Source organism: Corvus hawaiiensis, chromosome 15 (assembly GCF_020740725.1).
Source record: "Corvus hawaiiensis isolate bCorHaw1 chromosome 15, bCorHaw1.pri.cur, whole genome shotgun sequence".
NCBI lineage: Eukaryota > Metazoa > Chordata > Aves > Passeriformes > Corvidae > Corvus > Corvus hawaiiensis.
The window spans coordinates 2331051-2349202 of NC_063227.1; the positions used below are offsets into that span (position 1 = coordinate 2331051).

Consider the following 18152-nt stretch of genomic DNA (forward strand, 5'->3'; position numbering starts at 1 on the left):
TCTGCCTCACTGGAAAGGCATTTTCCCTCAGCCATATCCACGAGCCTCATCCATAACAACGCTCCAGAGCCTCTCCACGCAAACCCAGGAAGGTTTGCAGGGACTCTTGCGTGCCTTACGCAACTCTGTGTGGTTCTAAGTCTTGTGACTATGAGCTGCTCTGGCCAGGAGCCACCCATCCCTTACTAATCATGAGCAGGATAAATCTGAGCAGCCGCCTCCGTGTCCTGCTCTGCTGCTCTCCCTTTTCCTGCTGCATGTGACACGGCTCCAGCAGAGCCTGAGCAGTGGAGGAAGCCTGATTAATGGCGAGGGGCAAGGCAATAAATTGATTTGACACCGTTCTCGATTGGAAGGGTGTGGAGGTAGATAAAGGGATTTTGTTTTTCTCCTCTGAGCAGCGACTGAGCCTGTCAGGTCTCCAGCTCAGCATCGTGCTTGTGTGGACTACATCTTCTCCCTGGCTTTTTGATTATTTTCATTCCCTCTCTTAATTCCCCCTTCCCCCATCCCTGCTTTCCTCCTTTGGCTCCTGTTTCTATTGGCTTGGCCTGTCATCATTTCTCCTGCAGCTCCTGGTCACTGATGAGATTGGTCTGAGAGCTTCAGAGCCCATTAACTAATTGCTTGCTGTCGCTGATGCTCTCATCTGTCCTGCCTAGCTATTGCTCACCACTTAACCTGCTGCCCCATGGGTCATCCCTCAGGGAAGGTCATCCCTCAGGGAAGGTCATCCCTCAGGGAAGGCTCAGCTCAGGGGCAAGCGAGGGACACCAGGACAAGATCAGCTTGCAAGGACATCAGAGAGGAGGGACCATGAGGGTGGAGCTGTTTGAGGATGTGGGGCACTGCCTATGCAGGGATCTTTGGGGCCTGCATGAGGGGGATGGAAGGGTGGCTTCAATTCCACACCAGCACCCCTCACCTTTATTCTGCCTTGTAGGCTGAGCCAGAAACGAGGCCAGAGCATTCCTGTGTGTGGGGAAACCTTTGGGTGCTGAGTGGGGCGGCCCTGTGAGCTGCTGTGTTTGCAGCTGGAGCTCCCAGCCCTCCATCCCTGCAGCCATCAGTGCCAGTCCCCTGTCACCTCCCTGCTTTGGGTCCAAGAGACAAGGGACTGGCCCAGAGCCCAACCCCAGGCACGTTTTTGTGGTGTGGGGTCCATCCTCAGGGACACTCCACAGGGTCCTGGGTGCAGAATTCTGTGTGTTGGTGAGTTTTGGCCATTGCAGGGCTGGGTGGGCGAGCAGGTGATGCTGGATCCAGTGGTGGCCGTGCTCCCTCTCCTGCCTGCTCCTCTCCAGGGAGGAGATTGAAGCTCACAGCACACAGAGGGACTCAGTGGGTGCCTCTTGTCCCTTTGCCTCCAGCAGCCAAACCCTACAGCATCTCAAGGACATCCCCGCTGTGTGTCCCCATCCCACTCCGAATGCCAGAGGGGTATTTATTAGCTACAATTCAAAATGCTAATTAATAAAAGTCCTTGACTCTCTCCTCTGGAGGGATTGGGAGCCCATTCCCGAGGCCTGGAATGCTGCCAGCTCAGCAATAACGAGATGGGAGCCGTGAGAGACGGCTGGGCTGGATCAGACGTGATGGCGTGTCTGGGGTTTGGCCGGATGTCATCCTTCATCCAGCAGATAAATACTTTGCTCCGGGAATTTGAAAGGGAGCCAGGCCATGAGCAGAGTGGGGGAAAGGAAAAAAAGAAGGGGAAAGACAGATTTTTGTGCTGGATGGCTGAGAGGTGGGAATGAGGGAGGGGAAAAGGTCTGGTCAGCACGATCAGTGCCAAGGCAGGCAGCCACTCTCACTGGAGCCTTCCCGCTCCCTGTCCCTTCCCTTGGCTGGCACCTCTGGTCACCCCCTGCCCACGAGGGTGGCAGCTGGTGGCAGTGAAGGGGCAGCCTGTGAGTGCTGTTGGATCCACCCTGTGCTTGTTCTGTCTGGGGTGCAGGGGAGGGTCCACCCAAACTCACATCAGCCCAGGATGGCAAATCCCTGCCAGTGGCCACAGCTGGCTGCAGCTCCTGGAGCTCTGGTTTAACTGCAGTTCATGGAATTTTGGTTTAACTGCAGCTCTTGGAGCTCTGGTTTAACTGCAGTTCATGGAATTCTGGTTTAACTGCAGCTCCTGGAGCACTGGTTTAACTGCAGTTCATGGAATTCTGGTTTAACTGCAGCTCCTGGAGCTCTGGTTTAACTGCAGTTCATGGAATTCTGGTTCAACTGCAGTTCATGGAATTCTGGTTTAACTGCAGTTCGTGGAGCTCTGGTTTAGCTGCAAAGGGCGAATTCAGTGCTTGGTTCTGGCAGTGTTTGGGAATGGAAAGAGGAGGTTGGACAGCCCCTGCATTTCTCTCCAGGCCCCTGTGGTGTTGTTTTCCCCAGAGCTGGAGCTCTCCCTGCGCTGAGCCAGGCCTCTCCTGCTTTTCCTGCAGTGCAGCTCCCTTCAGCAGCCCTGTGCTGAACAACACAGGTCACTGCTGGCTCTCAGCTGAGCTCCTCAGCCATTCCCGACCTCCCACCTGCTCTCCAAGCCCCAGCCTGTCCCGTGGAGAGGAAAAGGGTCAAATTCTGACATTATCCTCCTCCTCCCACCATTGCTTCCAGCGGGGATGTCACAGCCAGGAGTGGAGTTGGGACAGGAGCCCCCAGCAGCTGGCGGGTGGGAGAGGGAGGTGAAGCCCTTCCTCCATCCCCTCTTTCCTCATCCCTGACTTCCCTGTGTGCTCCTGCTTGGAGAGACCACATCAAACAGGAGAGCAGAGGGAGGTGGCAGGGTTTCTACTGGCTGTGACAACTGGTGGCTTTTGTGATGTGGATCCCTGTCCAGCAAGCTCTGGACTGGGATTACTCCACTGCTTCCAGCTCGTTCCGTCTGTGCCCAGTGGTGGTGGGTCAGAATGAGGCTGAATCCAGAAGAATTTGTGAGGAGCAGTGGGAAGGGGGTGGGGGAAGAAGGAGAAGAGAAATAAATGGTTATGGAAAAAGAAATCTCTGGAAAGTTAGCAATCTAGGGGATGTGGGATTTTTCTCCTCAGTGTTGGATGGAAGCCCTGCAGCTTCAAAGAAGAAAAGTCATCAAATTCCTGCTCCCCACGCCTCTGAGCAGGTCTGACCAGCACAGGATGCTGGGCTGCTGAGGTGGGAAGCTGCTGTGTGCACCCCCCTCACCTCCCATCCACCCTGTTTCAGTTCAGAGCCGTTTGCAGCCGCAGCAGAGTCGCTGGAATAAGGCTGGGGAAGTCTGGAGGGCTGGGCACGGAGCCACTGCTGAGTCAAGGCATTCAGCTGCTCTCTCTCCTCCAGCTGAATTTCGGCTGTGGGACATGCGGGAGCCCAGCTTAACCCTGTAGTGAAGCAAGGCCCTAATAGTCATTAATAAGTGATTAATATTCATGACTAACAAGCTGTTAATGTTACCAAGGAGCTCTTTATTCTCTGCCCACAGTCACAAGTGGGGTGTGCTGGGGAAGGGGCCATCGTGGTGCTGTTCCCAGAGGCTGGGGATGGGATGTACCCCAGGCTGGGAGAAACCTCTTCCATTAAAAGCATCTTTCATTGGGATTTTTTGGGAGCTGAGCAGCCCATCATGCATAAGACACTGAGAAAAGTTGTTGCTTTGAACTTTGTCCCTGCTCTAGGATGGAGGAGCTGTAGGAAGCCACTCCAGGAGCTTTGCTGGTAAACCAGAGAGCCATGAGTTGACGGATGTTGGTTGGGATGAGGATCCTTGCTGGCTTGTAGCTTTTGGGTCGTGTCCTGCTCTGCAGACAGATCACAGCTTGTACACCAAGCTGTTTGGGCTGCAGTTCTCCTGATGCCTACGTGCACATTCTCCAGGAGCTGGGGCTGGATCCCAGCTCCAAAGCAGCCTCCTCCTTCCCTTTCTGCTGAGAACTGTCTTTCCTGAGTGACAGCAGACAGAAATACCCAATTCCTGCAGAAATCTGCTTTGTGCCAGGTCCCTGGACAGAGCACTGGCTTTTCTGAGCTTCCAGGGCGGGTTCTGAGCCCGAGGGCTCAGCTTGGCTGACTCTGCAGTGGCCCTGGAGTGTGGGGACAGGAGCTCCTTTCAGTGCTGCTGGAGCATTTGCTAAACATCACTTCTCCCAAACAAGGGCTCTGTTGTACCCCATTCCTCGCCTGCATAAATTCTGCAGAGCTCTCCAAGCTTGCTGAATGCTCAGGAGATGAGCCCCCCCCGACAGCTATTTCGGTGGCATTACTGTATTACAGAAGGATATTTTTTTTTTTACAAGAGAGGGGTTTTTTTATACGAGGGAGATGTTTTCTTGGAATGCTGACCTCAGGTCCGTCTCATTTGCTGTGGCTCCTATGTGGGTTTGCAGCAGCTGGAGTTGTTTTCCTCATGTTGGTGCTCCAGTCCTTCACCTATTCCACGAGCTGGCTGTGGCAGCAGGGACAGTGCTGAGGTCCCCAAAGCCACGTGTGAGGGCATTTTTCTCCTGTGAGTCCCACTGCAAGGTGGGTTTTTCTGTGTGACAACCTCAGGGCCACCTCCCTGCAGCTCAGGGACCTGCCTGGCCCAGCAGCCACTAAATGGAAAGGGTTTAAAGTCAAGCCAGATTGTAACAACTCTTCTTTAGACCTGAGTTTATAATTAATGAATTTTAATTAACATTTCTTGTCTGAATTATGACCCTGTAAGTCCACAAAGAATTTCTGTGTCCCAGAATCCTGCAGTGAGTAGTCTAACAGTTGTCTTACAGGTTGTTGAAAAGCAGCCCCTTTGTATTTGTTTTTAATTTACCTTCCAACCTGCTCACTTTGCTAAACCCCTGTGCTCCCCATCTCACTCCTTCCCATCCCTGGATCCCCAGGGATGCTGCCTAGAGAAGATGCTGGAGAAACCTGACTCTCTTTTCCTAAAAAAACATGGCATGGGGGTTATTAAACGAGCTAAGAGTTCTCCATGTGTCAAAGTTTCCTTTCAGGGGATTATGAGGTTCTTGAAGGATGCTGAGCTGAGCCCACTGAGACTGTGGTGCTGGCTCAGAGCTTTAAGTGAGGCTCCAGTCACACAGGAACCCTTGCCTTCAGAGTTCTGGGAAGCAGCTGGAGAAGCATTCCTGGGTTTTGCCACCTCTGTGGGGCTGGTTGGTGTCCCCCTGTCACAGCTGTGCATCAGTGCCTTGTAACTGTGCTGGGGGGGCTGGAGCTAAACGAGATTCACAGTGCAAGGCAGAGTGGCTTTTCCTTCTCTTCTGGAGCCATGAGTTCCCAGGGAGCCGAGCATGTGAGCTCTGCCTCTGCCCTTCTCTGCTCCACAGGGATCCGAGGAGGAGGAGGAGATGCTGCCGGGGGTTTATTGCTGTTTCCTGTCTTGTCTGAGCTCCTGTCCCCTCTGAGGTGGTTGGGCCGGGGCTGCTGCTCTTCAGACCTGCAGCTCTTTGTGTCCCTGCCAGCAACATCCCAGCAGCAAAGTGAAATTGCAGCTCCTGCCTTGCCCCCTCAGCCAGACGGAGCAGCCGGAGAAAGGAAGCAGGGGATGAGTTACAGTGATAGGTTTAGCAGAAGGCAGGGGGAAAACACCAGTTATTGCCATCAGCATGAGGGTGCCATTCCCACCTGCTGATCTCCAGCCTGCTCATCTGGCCTTGCTTTGCCTCCCTTCCCTGTCGTAGCTCTGAACTGGGGGAATTTTAACTGGGCTTATTAATTAACTCTGATTTAGCTCTGCAACGCTGCCTCTGTTTAGAAATCTTTGGGATGCTCTGTCCCATCGATTCCTCTGTTGATCTCTGCACCTGGGACATGGCATTCAGGTCTTTGAGTCTCTGAACTCAGCAGGCTCCAGTTTCTGTAACAATGTCCTGTTTGTTTCCACTCCATCTTGGCTGCATTTTATTTAATTTTATTGATACTTCCATGGATGAGTGCCTGAGGTGGTACCAAGTGGCTCGGTGGGAGTTGCAAGGCCAGGCCAGCAACCCAAGCTCACCGAGGGAAGGACAAAACATTAAATTTCTAAATGAAAAGAGGCTGTTTGAAGGGTGGGTGATGCCCAGGGAGACATGAGCTGGTTGAGGGAGGTCAGTGGCCCCACCAGAGCCATCACAGCTGTGCTTTCCTGGGTGGCTTTGTCACTTGACCAACACCCCAACTGTCTCCTCGCTCTGCTGACACTCTTCCTTCTCTTTTTCAGGGAGCCCACTGGAAAGAAGAGGTCTGGTAAGGACTCCTTTTCCTCTCTGCTGGTTACACCAACTCCTCCTTTCACCCACAGCCGAGGTCTCCTGCTGTGGGGCGAGCTCCCAGCCCCATGGCAACCCAACCCCTGCTCTGCTGCCCCGTGGGGCTCCCCAGCACAGTGAGCCCCCTCCGTCCACTGGGATTTCACTGCAGCCTCCAAGCCCCCATCCCGTATCCCCTGAACCTCCGTGGCGCTCCCCAAGGTGGGTCAGATGCCCACAGCTCTCAGCACTGCCCTGGCCTCCCCCTCCACCCCTTGAGGTGTTGTACCCACTGCTGGACCCCTCAGTCCATCCCCTCCCTGCCTCATGCCTTGTCTCCCGTCCTTTTGTTCCTCCATCAGGGATTATCCAGAGAACGGCCTCTTTCCTGCAGAGAGGTACTAACAGCTGCTCCTGCCTTGCTCTGCTTTGCCTTTCTCTGGGGGGACACCTGCTCAGCTGGTTGGGGGGCAGGAAGCTTGTCACCCTTGCCAGAAGCTGTCACGTCCCCTGCAGCTTTCTGTGGTGGCTGGTGGACACGGGGAGGTGGCACAGGGGCTGGGGCTTGACTCCTGGTGCCCCAGGTCCTGCTGAAGGTCTGCATGGGTGGGGATGTAAAATTTCAGGAGACCAGAGGAATGTCTGAGCTGCCTGGGGGCAGCGTGGGGCTGAAAGTCTCCTGGTGCAGCCAGGACCTTCTCCTTCACTGTGGCACCAGCTGGGAGCCTTGGGGAAGGTGGTTAGGTCTGGGATGCTCTGCCCTTGCTCCTCAAGAGAGGGGACATCCCTGAAAGACCCCCTTGTTGGTGTGGTTTAGGGTTATTTGAGCTTCCCAGAAAGAGCAGGAGAGAGTGGAAGAGCCTTTGATCTGTGGGTTAGGGAGACATCTTTCAGCTCCTGGTGCTGCAGAAGGTATGAAAACGGTGTGAGGTTGTTTGGGAAGGAAGGTCTGAGCTTTGGCTGTGTGGAGATTCTGCTGAAATTGGTGGTGGAAAGGATTTTGGCCAGAGAGTTGGCACTGCCATCACCTGTGTGAGCAAACCCACTTGTAGGTGAGAGGGTTTCTCCTGCAGGAGAGAGGAGAGGCACAGGGCAGACCCAAAGACCTGATTCCACTTTCTGTTCCCCTGGAGCTGCAGCTCATCCCTCCCTCAGGAGCTGATGGTGTCCCAGTGTCTTCACTGAGCCTGGCTGTAGGCTGCAGATGGGAAGCTCTGATGTTGTCGGTGGCTCCTGGTTTTATCTGTTGTCATGGGCTGAGTGCTCTCCTGAGGGACTCGTGGGGTTTTAAATGGTTAAAACCTTTGGACAGCGTTTTCTCCTCGATCTCTGACTGCTCTCTGCCCAAGCAGGACACTGGGATGGTCATTTTAAAGCTCTCATGAGCCATTTGCAAGCACAGCCTGGCTCTGTTCTGAAGTGCTGGGGACGGGAGAAGGGAAGGCTTCTCTAGGGTTGAGAAGAAGAGGAAGAAAACTTCTGCTGCATAACTCAGTGCAGTGAGGGCGAAATTCAATCTAAGGGCACTGCCTGTTGGAGAAGCAGGAGTTCTCCATTGGGAAGGAAGAGTTTGGATAACATCCAAGGCAAGGCAGGATGTGCTGTTCTGCCCCTGGGAGCAGCCAGCAGGGAAAGGTGTTTGCTGTCAGTAATGTGACACAGGGCTGATGCCTCGTGCCAGACGTGTTCAGAGACTCCTCTCGCTGTCTTGCATTTCCTGGCAGCAGAATCAGGGTTTGGTTCAGCTGCTGCCACCCCAACTCCTCCTATACCTTGAGGAAATCCCTGATGGTTCATTGGGTCTTCAAGCCAGGCCTGCTTGGAGGCAGCAAATGTGCAGCAAGGCACAGAAAATACTCCTTCAATCCAGGATGTCCCTGAGGAGGGGTCATCCAGCAGCTGCTAGCAAACAAAAATCACGAGGATTTTCCACAGTAAGCTATTTCCCAGTTGCCAGAGAGGGGGTGAACTGCTCTTGAGGAGAGTGTTGGAAAGAGCTCTGAGCTCCTGGCAGCAGCAAGCCCGGTTTGGAAATGGGATCTGAGCAAACACTGGGATGCAGAGTGGGTTAAAGTGCTGCTCCTGTGGTGACCACGAGACTCAGATGACATTTGGAGTTTTGAGGAGGGCCCGGTGTGTGTGAGCACTGGAAATACAATCTGCTGTCTTTGCTTAGCTTTTTTTACCAGCATTTGTAATCCCACCTGCCTGAGCCTGAGGCGTGGGCTCTGCACAGCCTGCAGCTTGCAGGGGGTGGATTATTCCCCAGACTTTGGGGCTCTGCCTTGGCCACTGATTTGGGTTTGTCTAAAAGTAGTCATCCCATCAGTGCCCGAGACTGTTCTGAGCGTTTCTGCTCTCCCTGCCTCTCACAGTTCCACAGAAAGCACAGATGGAGAGCCATGGGTTCGTGCAGGCAAACCTGAAACTCCTCCAGAGTTTATATTTGGGTGGAGCTGCCCGAGGAGGCTGGCAGAGACCTCAAATGCCCCTCTGCCAGTTGGGTTTTTGCTGCTTTCTTGTGTGCCCACGTCCCTTTTGCTGTGCTGTGGGATGTCCTTGCAAGGGCAGAGAGACCCCAAACCACAGCGTTTGGTCTGAGGGGAGGCAGTGAAAACACAGCAGCCAGAAGGGGAGCTTTCTGAAACTGCACTGGTGAATGGTATTTCCATGTGATTGTTTTCCAAATTCTGCAAGAATCCCCGGAGAGATGAGAGGGTTTGCAAGGAATTCAGCACAGCGTTCAGTGCCCGTCTCACGTGAGAGCAGGAGGAAGGGCCCTCTTGCAGTACTGATCATCACAAACTCCTCAGGTCTGGAAGAAGAGGGGCTGTCCTGAGAGCTCTGGATTCAATCCACACAAGCAGAGGGGGAAGGAAATTTATCCAAAGAATGACATTTTTGGGAGATGCATTAGGCAAAGGCTGAAGTGTACAACAGGCTGCAAACCCAAATACCTGTGCCCCTAATTCAGGGCTGAGCTCTTCGTTTCCCTCTGGCAGCAGCAATGTCCAAGCTCTGTTAGAAGTTCCTCTCCTTTGGCACTTGCAAAGCTGAAGCTGGAAAGGCTGGAAACCTCCCAAGCAGCCCCATATCTGTGAGGTTCCGTGCGGGTTTTGTACATCTCAACCCCTGGGTGAATGGGCAAACAAAAAGCCCTGGGGTTGGTTCTGGGATGTGCTGAGTGTCTCTCCTGCATCCAGGGTGAGCATCAGTTCTGCAAGCCCAGCCCAAGGCCCTCAGTGGTCCCTTGACTCGAGGGACTCCCCTTTTCTAGGCCACGTTTGTGTCATTGTCACAGCTGGGGAGTGCTGAGCCTGCACAGTCTGTGCTCCTGCCTGAGCAAACCCCCTCTCCTGTGGGACGAATTCCTCCTCCCTCCCCAGCTGCAGAGCTTTCTGCTGTCTCCCATCTCCCTGGGAAGCTTTCCACTGTTGCTATTTCGGAGGAGCCCGAGTCTGGCCGTGCACAGGATGCTGCTGCTCACTCCAGGCTGTGTTTTTGTGGTTGAGGATGATTATGCCAGGTGAAGATGCTCCCGAAATTAACGCCTCCTTCTTCCTCCAAGCTCAGTTTACAGTTTCTCTTGCCAGTGTAATGGGCACATTGGAGGATCCGGAATTGGCTGCTGAGACTACAAATAGCCTCAGAGCCAGGGGTGTAATTACAGCGAGGGAGGCAGAAAGGGGAGTGTTTATCCCTTCCTAGAGTAGTTATTCTTCTCTCAGGGGCTGGGTAGATCCTCAGCTCGCTTGAAGCACAAACCTTTAATTGAGCTGGTAGAACAGATAGTGCCAGCATCCACCATTCACTTTGGGGGGCTATTTTTAACTCTGTCTGCTGCCCCACCTCTGGGTTTTGGTGTGGAGGAAGCTTTCATGAGCAGGAACAGATCCTCTGCCCTTGGCCAGCTCACCTGGAGCTCTGCAGAGTGCTGTTCATAGCAGCTGAACACAGACAATTTCCTTCCTTTTCCTTGGAATAACACCGTCCTGCAGACCTTATGGTCTGACTTTCTCAGAACCAGCTGGAGAGGTTGTGACCTCATGCACAGAACTTCTCCAGGAGGCAGCAGAACATCCTGGGAATCCTGAAGACCTTGTCCATGTCTACTTATCACCCTTTTGGGGTGAGAATGGCACCTTAGGTTTCCTATGCCCTGGAATGGGTTCTCCTGTAGGAAAGACCTTTTGAGAGGCTGAGAGCTCTGATGTGATGGGGCAGCACCTGGTGCAGGTGCACTTGCCATGGAAACTCATTCTTGGTCACAGTCTGAATTTCCCTGCTGCATTTCACCTAATTGTCCCAAGGAACCACCTCTCTCCATGGAATTTCACACCCCTTGGAGACTGGGAGGGGATTGTCCTGTGTTTCTGCTGTGCTTGGCCCAGATGTGATTTTTGCCCTGCCAAAACTTGAGACTCAGGGTAAAGCACAGGCCCTGTAAACTCAACACCTGTAATCAGGTGTGTGATTCTTCCATATCACTTGTGCTGTAGTAATTAACACTCCCCTACTTCCAGAGCACTTTTCAAGTATTAATTAAACCTTACCACAGCAGGGGAGACTGGAATAATGGAACAGTGTCTTCCTTGACAGGCTGGGACGCTGCAAGGCAGAGTGTTGGGTTGGAAGCCATAGCTCAGTGTCAGGAAAATCCACAAACGCCAGAGGTTTATGTCCAAAAAGGAGACAGAGGAGTCCTGCAACTTTATTCGAATAAAGAGGGAGAGTCCACCGGGGCACACACCCGCGGGGTTTTGGAGGATGCATGGGAAAGGAAGAGGGACACATGTGGCTGGGAGCTTAAAAAGGAGGCTGGCCTCGCTCCCCTCCAGTGACAGCAGGGGCTGGCAGTGGTCCCGGGGTGTCCCGGTTACCCCGCAGTGCTCCCGGTGTCCCGGTTATCCCGTGGTTGTCCCGCCTTATCCCGCAGTGCCACCTGCCGCCGGTCCAGCTCCGTTCCCCGGCGATCCCGCAGCTCCCGGCGATCCGCCGGCTCTTCTCTTTCTGCCCACAAGAACGCTTTGTTCCCGCTGTGTCCTGCCCCCTCTGCTCCTCCTCGGGCTGGTTTTTTCCCCATTTTTGCCACTAAATGGATGTGCAGCAGGAGGAGCCAGGCAGGGAGCAGAGCAAAGCGAGGGGGCTGAACACAGCGGGGCCATGAGGACGGGGGATGCTGCCCTGTCCTAAAACACCTCCTGCCGGGGTGCTGGGGCTCCTCAGCCCAGCAGAACCCGCTGCAGGCCGTGTGTTTTGGGCTGGTCCGTGCCTTGGGGCAGCTGATGTGCACAGGAGAGTCCCCTAAACCCAAAGCAGGTCCAGGCTGCTGTGAGCTCCTGTGCTGCTGGTGGTGAGGTCGCTTGGGTGGCTCTGGTGGGCAGCAGCGGAAGGTCTCACCTGGCTGTCCCCATCTCACCTGGCTGCTGGTTTGATCTCTCTCCCCCTCACTCTGCCCAAATCTCTGGCTCACCCCTCTCACGCTGGGGTCCCCGGGGTGTCCTGGAGCTGCTCGGTGGCGGTGGCCGTGCCCTGGGGGCTGTGCTGACCTGGCACACGGGTCGGTTCTTGTCCCCCCTGTGCAGGAGCTGACGGTGCCTCGGCTGAGCCCCTGGTGCTGGAGCAGTATGTCGTGGTGGCCGACTACCAGAAGCAGGAGAGCTCGGAGATCAGCCTGTGCGTGGGCCAGGTGGTGGATATCATTGAGAAGAACGAATCAGGTACAGGGAGCTGGGCTTGGCAGAGGGCTCCGGGGCTGGAGCAGGGGCAGGAGGAGCAGTCCTGTGTTTCAGTGTTTTCCTTAAGCAAAACAGCCCCCAGGTACCCCACGGGGATGGTGAGCTGAGGTGGGATGTGGAGGAAGCAGCTTTGGTCTGTGTGAGTGTGGATGAGGCTTCAGGGCTGGCTCTAAGGGCTGATCCCCCCCGTGCTGAGCGCCAGGCGCCGTCCACCTTCTTCAGTCTCTACTTTGTGCTTCTTCGTGCTGAAAAACTTGGCTGATGTGTCCTGAGGACAAAAGCCATCCCTGGGCTTGGCAGGCTGGTTTCAGTGACAGAGGGGGACGCTCTGGTGGTGCCCATGAAAGCCCCCTTTGTCCATTCACAATTCCTGTGGGCAGGCAGCCGAGCTCTTCGCTTGCTTCAAAACTTAAACTTGCTCTTAACCTCTGCAAAGGGACCGAGCCACGCCGTGGGCCCAACTTGTGGAGAATTTATTCCCTGAAGCTTACAGAAATTGCTTGTTGGGGGCAGTTAAAGATAAACCATGAAAACAGATTTTAGCATTCTGGAGAGCTGGTCCCCAGAGGATCAGCTGCACCAGCAGCTCTGTTTGAGAACGAGAGAAATAAAAGCAACCCTGAAGCAAATGAAACGATTAGCACAGCCAGCTCAAAAGCTGTGGAAAATCATTTATTCATCAAAGGTCAGCGCTGGTTTTCCCTCCCATGCAGGTAGCTGATTCCCTCCCCGACAATCAAGTTGTCTTTCTCAATGACTCACTGAGGGTAATGCTCAGTCTTTATTTTCCCCCCCCTAAAGACACAAATTGTGCTTTTAGCAGCGAGCAGCACGGGTTGGTTTTGACTGGACACACAGGGGGGGCCCAGAATTGCTCTCTGGAGCTGGCTGGACTTCCAGTGGGAGAGCTGATGTTTTAAATCCTGCATTTGCTCGTAGCTTTTCAATATTGCTGTTTCCACGAATGTAAAGAAGGCGAGCGCAGCAGGACTCAGCTATCGATTCACACACAGGGTATTCATCTCTGCTAATTAGCCCAGGCTTGCTGACCCACACTGGGGGAAAATGAAGCATGAAGGGGCAGAAAAAACCAAAAGCAATTGCAGTGGCTGGAGCCATTCAGCTCCCAGAGCCTCTCCTGCTTTTCCTGGGGAGGGAATTGTAGACGTCACTCAGCTGCAGTTCTCCCGTGCTTGGCTCTGTTGTTTTGGGGTCACCCCAGTTTCCCGTGGAGATGCAAGAAAGGGGTCACAGCCCCTCAGGCTCATGGTTTGGAGGGAGGGAGGGAGTTTTTGGCTGGTGTGAGCCCTTGGCTGATCCTCCTGCTGTTTTCTCCTCAGGCTGGTGGTTTGTGAGCACGTTGGAGGAGCAAGGCTGGGTGCCAGCGACCTGCCTGGAGGCCCAGGATGGAGTCCAGGAGGAGTTCTCAATGCAGCCTGATGAAGGTACGAAGCTGCTGGAGGCATCTGCCCCAGCTTCCCCTTGCTGAAGTGCACAGAGCTGCTGGAAGCACTGCCTCACCCTCCCTGAACGGGGCAGGGCACGAGCCTGGGGGAGGACAAACCCAGGAACAAAACCCGGGGAAAGGAACAAAACCCCAGGAATAGTCCTGCCTGCCCAGTGCTGCAGCAGGACTGGGGCAGCTGGATACTGGTGGTGCATCCACTGGCCTCTCTGCTCCCCACAGAGGCGCTGAAGCCCAAGGAGTGCTCACCCCAGTGCCTCCTTTAGGCCCAGGGAGCTGTTTTACCTGACCTGGAGGAGGAGCAAAGCCCAGGTCCTCAGCCAATGCACGTGACCTCAACATGTGCAGAACAAAGAGCCCACAGTGCAGGAATAGCACGGTTCCAGCCTGTGCTGGGAGCAAATCCAGAATGCCCCTGGGTAACACATCCCAGTGACTCTGTGTGCTCAGAGCAGAGCAGGAGCTGGCTCAGCCCCTCCTCTGGGCAGCTGGAGGTGGAGGGGGGCTCAGACTGGGGAGGGCTCCAGGTGAGCAGAGTCTCTGTACCACCACTCTGTGGCAGCCCTGTCTCCTCCTGGACCTGAAGTGCTGCCTCCTGACGTCCTCTCTTGTCCTTCTCCTGCTTCCCTGCCATGCTGTTCCCAGTGCCATGGAGATACTGGTCTCTGCCCAGGCACCTTGGCCGCCGCCGGACTCTTGGGGACTTGTACACCAGCAGATGGGGTCAAGGTGGACCACACAGAGACTTTCTTGGCTGCCCCTGTGTTGTGCATGTTGGTTGGCTGTGCATGTGTCAGCCCTCAGTGCGTGCCACCCCTGCTCCTCAGCCTTCCACGAGGCCCCTCATCCCTCTCTCCTCTCAGCTGTTCCTTCTCACGTTTTGTTTCGGGCTCAGAAGCTGCAGTTTCTGCTTTTCCCCAACACACATATTGTTAGAGGATGAGGATTACTCCAGAATTCTTGGAACTGCTGCCTTAGTTCCTGGAATAACCATGAGCCCTGGGGTTGGTGCCTCAAGGTGGGGTCAGGAGAGAAGAGCCACTTTGGTCCTGCTGGATGTGACAGGACATTCTCTGCTTGGATTCCTCTGCATGAAGGGGTGGGAAATCAGGCCCTTCCAGAAGACAAATCCAGGAAACCCGCATGGTGGGGATATAGGGATGGCCAGAGGGGTGGATTTTGCAGGCAGATTTTACCCCAAATGGCCTTCACCCTATTGTGGCACTGCTGGAAGCACAGGCAACGCTTTCCCTGTGTTTCTTCCAGAGAGGACAGGACAAGGTGAGGGAGAGGGGAGGATGGATGGACCCATTGTCTGACATGTCTGCATGGCTTTTAGGATGTTTCTCCTTACTCCTGAAGGGAAGAACATCCATATCCCTGCTTAACATCCTTTGCTCTGGTGGCCAGGATGTCAGGCTCTTCTCCAGGCTCCCCACATGGCTTTGACTGATGTCCTGGGGGTTGAATGGTGAAGTTCCTGCAGCTCTGGAGGAATGGTGAAGAATCTGCTGCTCTGGAGCAGTTTGAGGGCACTTCTGTGTGCATGGGGTTGCCCCCTCATGCCTGTGGGATTACACTCCCCTTAGAGAGGACAGTTCCTCTTAAAGGCTCTGAGAAAGAAATCTGAGCTGAAATGGATGCATGGAAGAGCTTCTGTGATGAGCTGTGAAAAGTCTCTAAGTCCTAAGGGAGAGGAGAACCTGTTTTTTAGGGAACTTCTTGGGCCAGAGTCACTCTCCAAAGTTAACATTTCCAAACGCAGCCAGGTTTGATTTGAAATACATTTCACTGTCATTTCCCTTTGAATGGTTGTGTATCTCTGTGTGTTTGCACCGAAATTACAAGAATTATCATTTATATAGAGCACTTCATAGCCATTTTTCAGCTGAGGCCAGGCTTCCTGGGAACAGTTCCTCGGTGAAACTGCGCTTTCTTTCCAACAGAGGAGAAGTACACGGTTATTTACCCCTACACTGCCAGAGACCAGGATGAAATGAACCTGGACAAAGGGGCTGTGGTGGTGGTGATCCAGAAGAACCTGGAGGGCTGGTGGAAAATCAGGTACTGTCCCAGGCACTGCAGCTGGGCTGTGGGGTGTTCAGTCCCAAGGCAAGTCTGTGAGCTGGGGAGGGCGGAGTACCAGAACTCATTTCTCTCCATCCTGACAAATCTGATGCTCAAGCACAGCTTTGGTTGAAAACCTTTGAAATGCCCTGATTTCCTGTGCTGGGAGGTGGCTGTGCCATCCAGCAGTGCCAAGGTGTGAGAGCTTTAGTGGGCAATGTGAGAGCATTCCCATCCTGCTGAGGGGAAAACCCACGAGTGTGCCAGGGCAGGCTGGATCCCCTGGCTCTGGTGGGAGGCTCCTGCAGGGAATGGCCAGCTTGGGGTGTGTGCAGGGCGTGCTGAGCCAAAGGCTCCAGCCCATCCTGAGCTGAGGGTTGTTTTCTGCTGGAAGCTCATTTTCTCTTCTCTGTGGTCGAGCAAACTCAGGGTGGGAGCACACACTGCAATTTTCTTAACCTCACACTGAACCTGTGCTCTTGGCAGCAGCACAGCCCAGAAACACATCCACTGACGTTTTCAGCAGAGGAGAGCTGCCACAGGAGCCCTGAAGGCAATTACAAGCTCAGTAGTTGGTGCCATCTGAACGAGGTGGCTGCAGCCCAGCCAGCGGAGAGAGTCTCTGGCATGGCAGGGGCACTGTGGATGTGGTTTTTCAATCAGCTCACGGGGCTGGTTTCTCTCCTAAACCGATTTAAAGCAGGGAAGGGATCCAGGCTGCCAGCAGGGAGAGGGCTTGTGCTTTCTCCAAAGACCAGGTACATCAATCCCAGCAGCAGCCCTCTGGTTTTTCCCTCTGCTTCCCCTGCCAGAGCGCTTCGTTCCTGAACTGGTGCCATTGCTGAGGTGAAAACTGGGCTTCACAGCATTCCCAGCCCCTGGCCCTGGCTGGGGCCAGCTTGTGTGGGAGCATTAGTCATGAGGGAGCTCTCCTGGTGCCATGGAGAGCCTGGCAAGCTCCTGTTGCCCAGAACTGGCAGTGCCTTCAGCCAAGGTGTGTGCTGAGCTCTGGGCTCATGGCACAGGGGCTCTGTGCAGTGACACTGCCATCCTTGCCCCCACAGGTACCAGGGCCAGGAGGGCTGGGCCCCTGCCTCCTACCTCAGGAAGGGGAATGGAGATGTGTTCCCACAGAAGCTGGGCTCAGGCTCCTCTGCTCACTCGAGTGCCCTGGATCTGGACGGCATCTCCCGGCAGCAGGTCCTGGCCAGCAGGGACAGGGACGGGCCGGGGGGCCAGAGGGACGGGAGGTTCGAGAGCCGGCCCCCGCCCAACGCCGACATCCGCCGCAGTAAGTGCCGGGCGGGATCAGGAGGGCTCCAAACACAGCCTTCCCCACAGGTTTTGAGCAAAATAAGAGGCTCTGAGCTGACAGAGACTTGCAGGGCCTGTGGGTCCTGCAGCAGGGTCTGGGGGGGCTGTGGCACACACACTGGGGGCACAGGGACAGCGCTGCCCAGCGACCTGCTGAGGGTCAGCAGATGGGGTGGGCATCCCCTCCCAGGCTGCAGGGTCAGCTGGAGATGGTCTCCTCTCAAAAACTGGGGCACCTGAAGGGAGCCTGCCAGAAAGATGGAGAGGGACTTTTTACAGGACAAGGGGGAATGGCTTCAAACTGACAGAGCAGGTTTAGATAGGATTTTGGGAAGAAATCCTTCCCTGTGAGGGTGGGGAGGCCCTGGCACAGGGTGCCCAGAGAAGCTGTGGCTGCCCCTGGATCCCTGAAAGTGTCCAAGGCCAGGTTGGACAGGGCTTGGAGCAACCTGGGATAGTGGAAGGTGTCCCTGCCCATGGCAGGGAGAGGAATGGGATGAGCTTTAAGGTCCCTTCAAACCCAGGCCATTCCATGATTCTGTGATTCTCTGATCTTAACCCCTCTGCAGGCCAGGTCCTCTGGGTCAGCCCTGCAATGCAGAAGCAGTTTCACGTGGTCACCTCAGCTGCATTTCCCAGGAGAACCTGACAGCTGGGATACCCTTGAAACCTGGGTGACCTGGGTGACTCCGCGTTCTGGGCTGATGGGTTCTGGGCTGAGGAGCTCCTCCTTCGGGTTCCTTTCCCCTGGGGCAGGTTTGGTCCTGGCCTTTCTGTTTTGTCTGTCACTTGTCTTTCCTGAACACATATTCAAAAGCGAGAAACTCATCAACATCTGCAATTCTTCCTCCACAGAGTCACCAAAGATGAGGCAGAGGCCGCCTCCTCGCCGAGACCTCACCATAGTAAGTGCCAGCTGGTGTAGGAGGGCAGCAATGGCACAGGGGGTGGGAGAGGAGCTCTGCTCCAAGGCTGGGGCCTCATCCCCGTGCCTGGATGTGGTGTCACAGCTGCTGTACAAACACTGATGGGCTTTCTGTTCTCCTGTCACAGCCCCGTGGTTTGAACCTGCCGAAGCCTCCTGTCCCCCCTCAAGTGGAAGAGGAATATTACACCATCGCTGACTTCCAGACCACCATCCCTGACGGCATCAGCTTCCAGGCAGGAATGAAAGTAGAGGTGAGGCTGTCACCTTCCCCTTCACACATCTTCAGGGCAGTGCTCCTGGCTCCCATTGCCCTGGCACCTGTTTCAGGCAGGAGCTCCCCTTCCAGGCAAGGGAGATCTGCTCCCCTTGGTGTTCTGGGTGCCAACGAGCCGTGCTTTTGTCTCTGTTAACATTCCAGGCTCTGAGAGTGGGATAAAAAC

General features: G+C 54.8%; 1 protein-coding gene across 6 annotated transcripts in view; it reads left to right on the top strand.

Annotated features, from left to right (window-relative positions):
* Positions 1-18152, top strand: part of SH3PXD2B (SH3 and PX domains 2B) — a 60803-nt gene that overhangs the window by 37556 nt on the left and 5095 nt on the right. For 2 of the 6 annotated variants that reach the window (XM_048319978.1, XM_048319982.1), the window contains 9 exons: positions 6173-6198; positions 6563-6598; positions 11786-11920; positions 13279-13383; positions 14049-14132; positions 15350-15467; positions 16535-16761; positions 17640-17689; positions 17838-17963. In XM_048319978.1, coding sequence (XP_048175935.1) covers positions 6173-6198; positions 6563-6598; positions 11786-11920; positions 13279-13383; positions 14049-14132; positions 15350-15467; positions 16535-16761; positions 17640-17689; positions 17838-17963 — 907 coding nt within the window. The remainder of the gene's footprint in view (positions 1-6172; positions 6199-6562; positions 6599-11785; positions 11921-13278; positions 13384-14048; positions 14133-15349; positions 15468-16534; positions 16762-17639; positions 17690-17837; positions 17964-18152) is intronic. The other 4 variants (XM_048319979.1, XM_048319980.1, XM_048319983.1 and 1 more) reach the window with 4 other exon arrangements.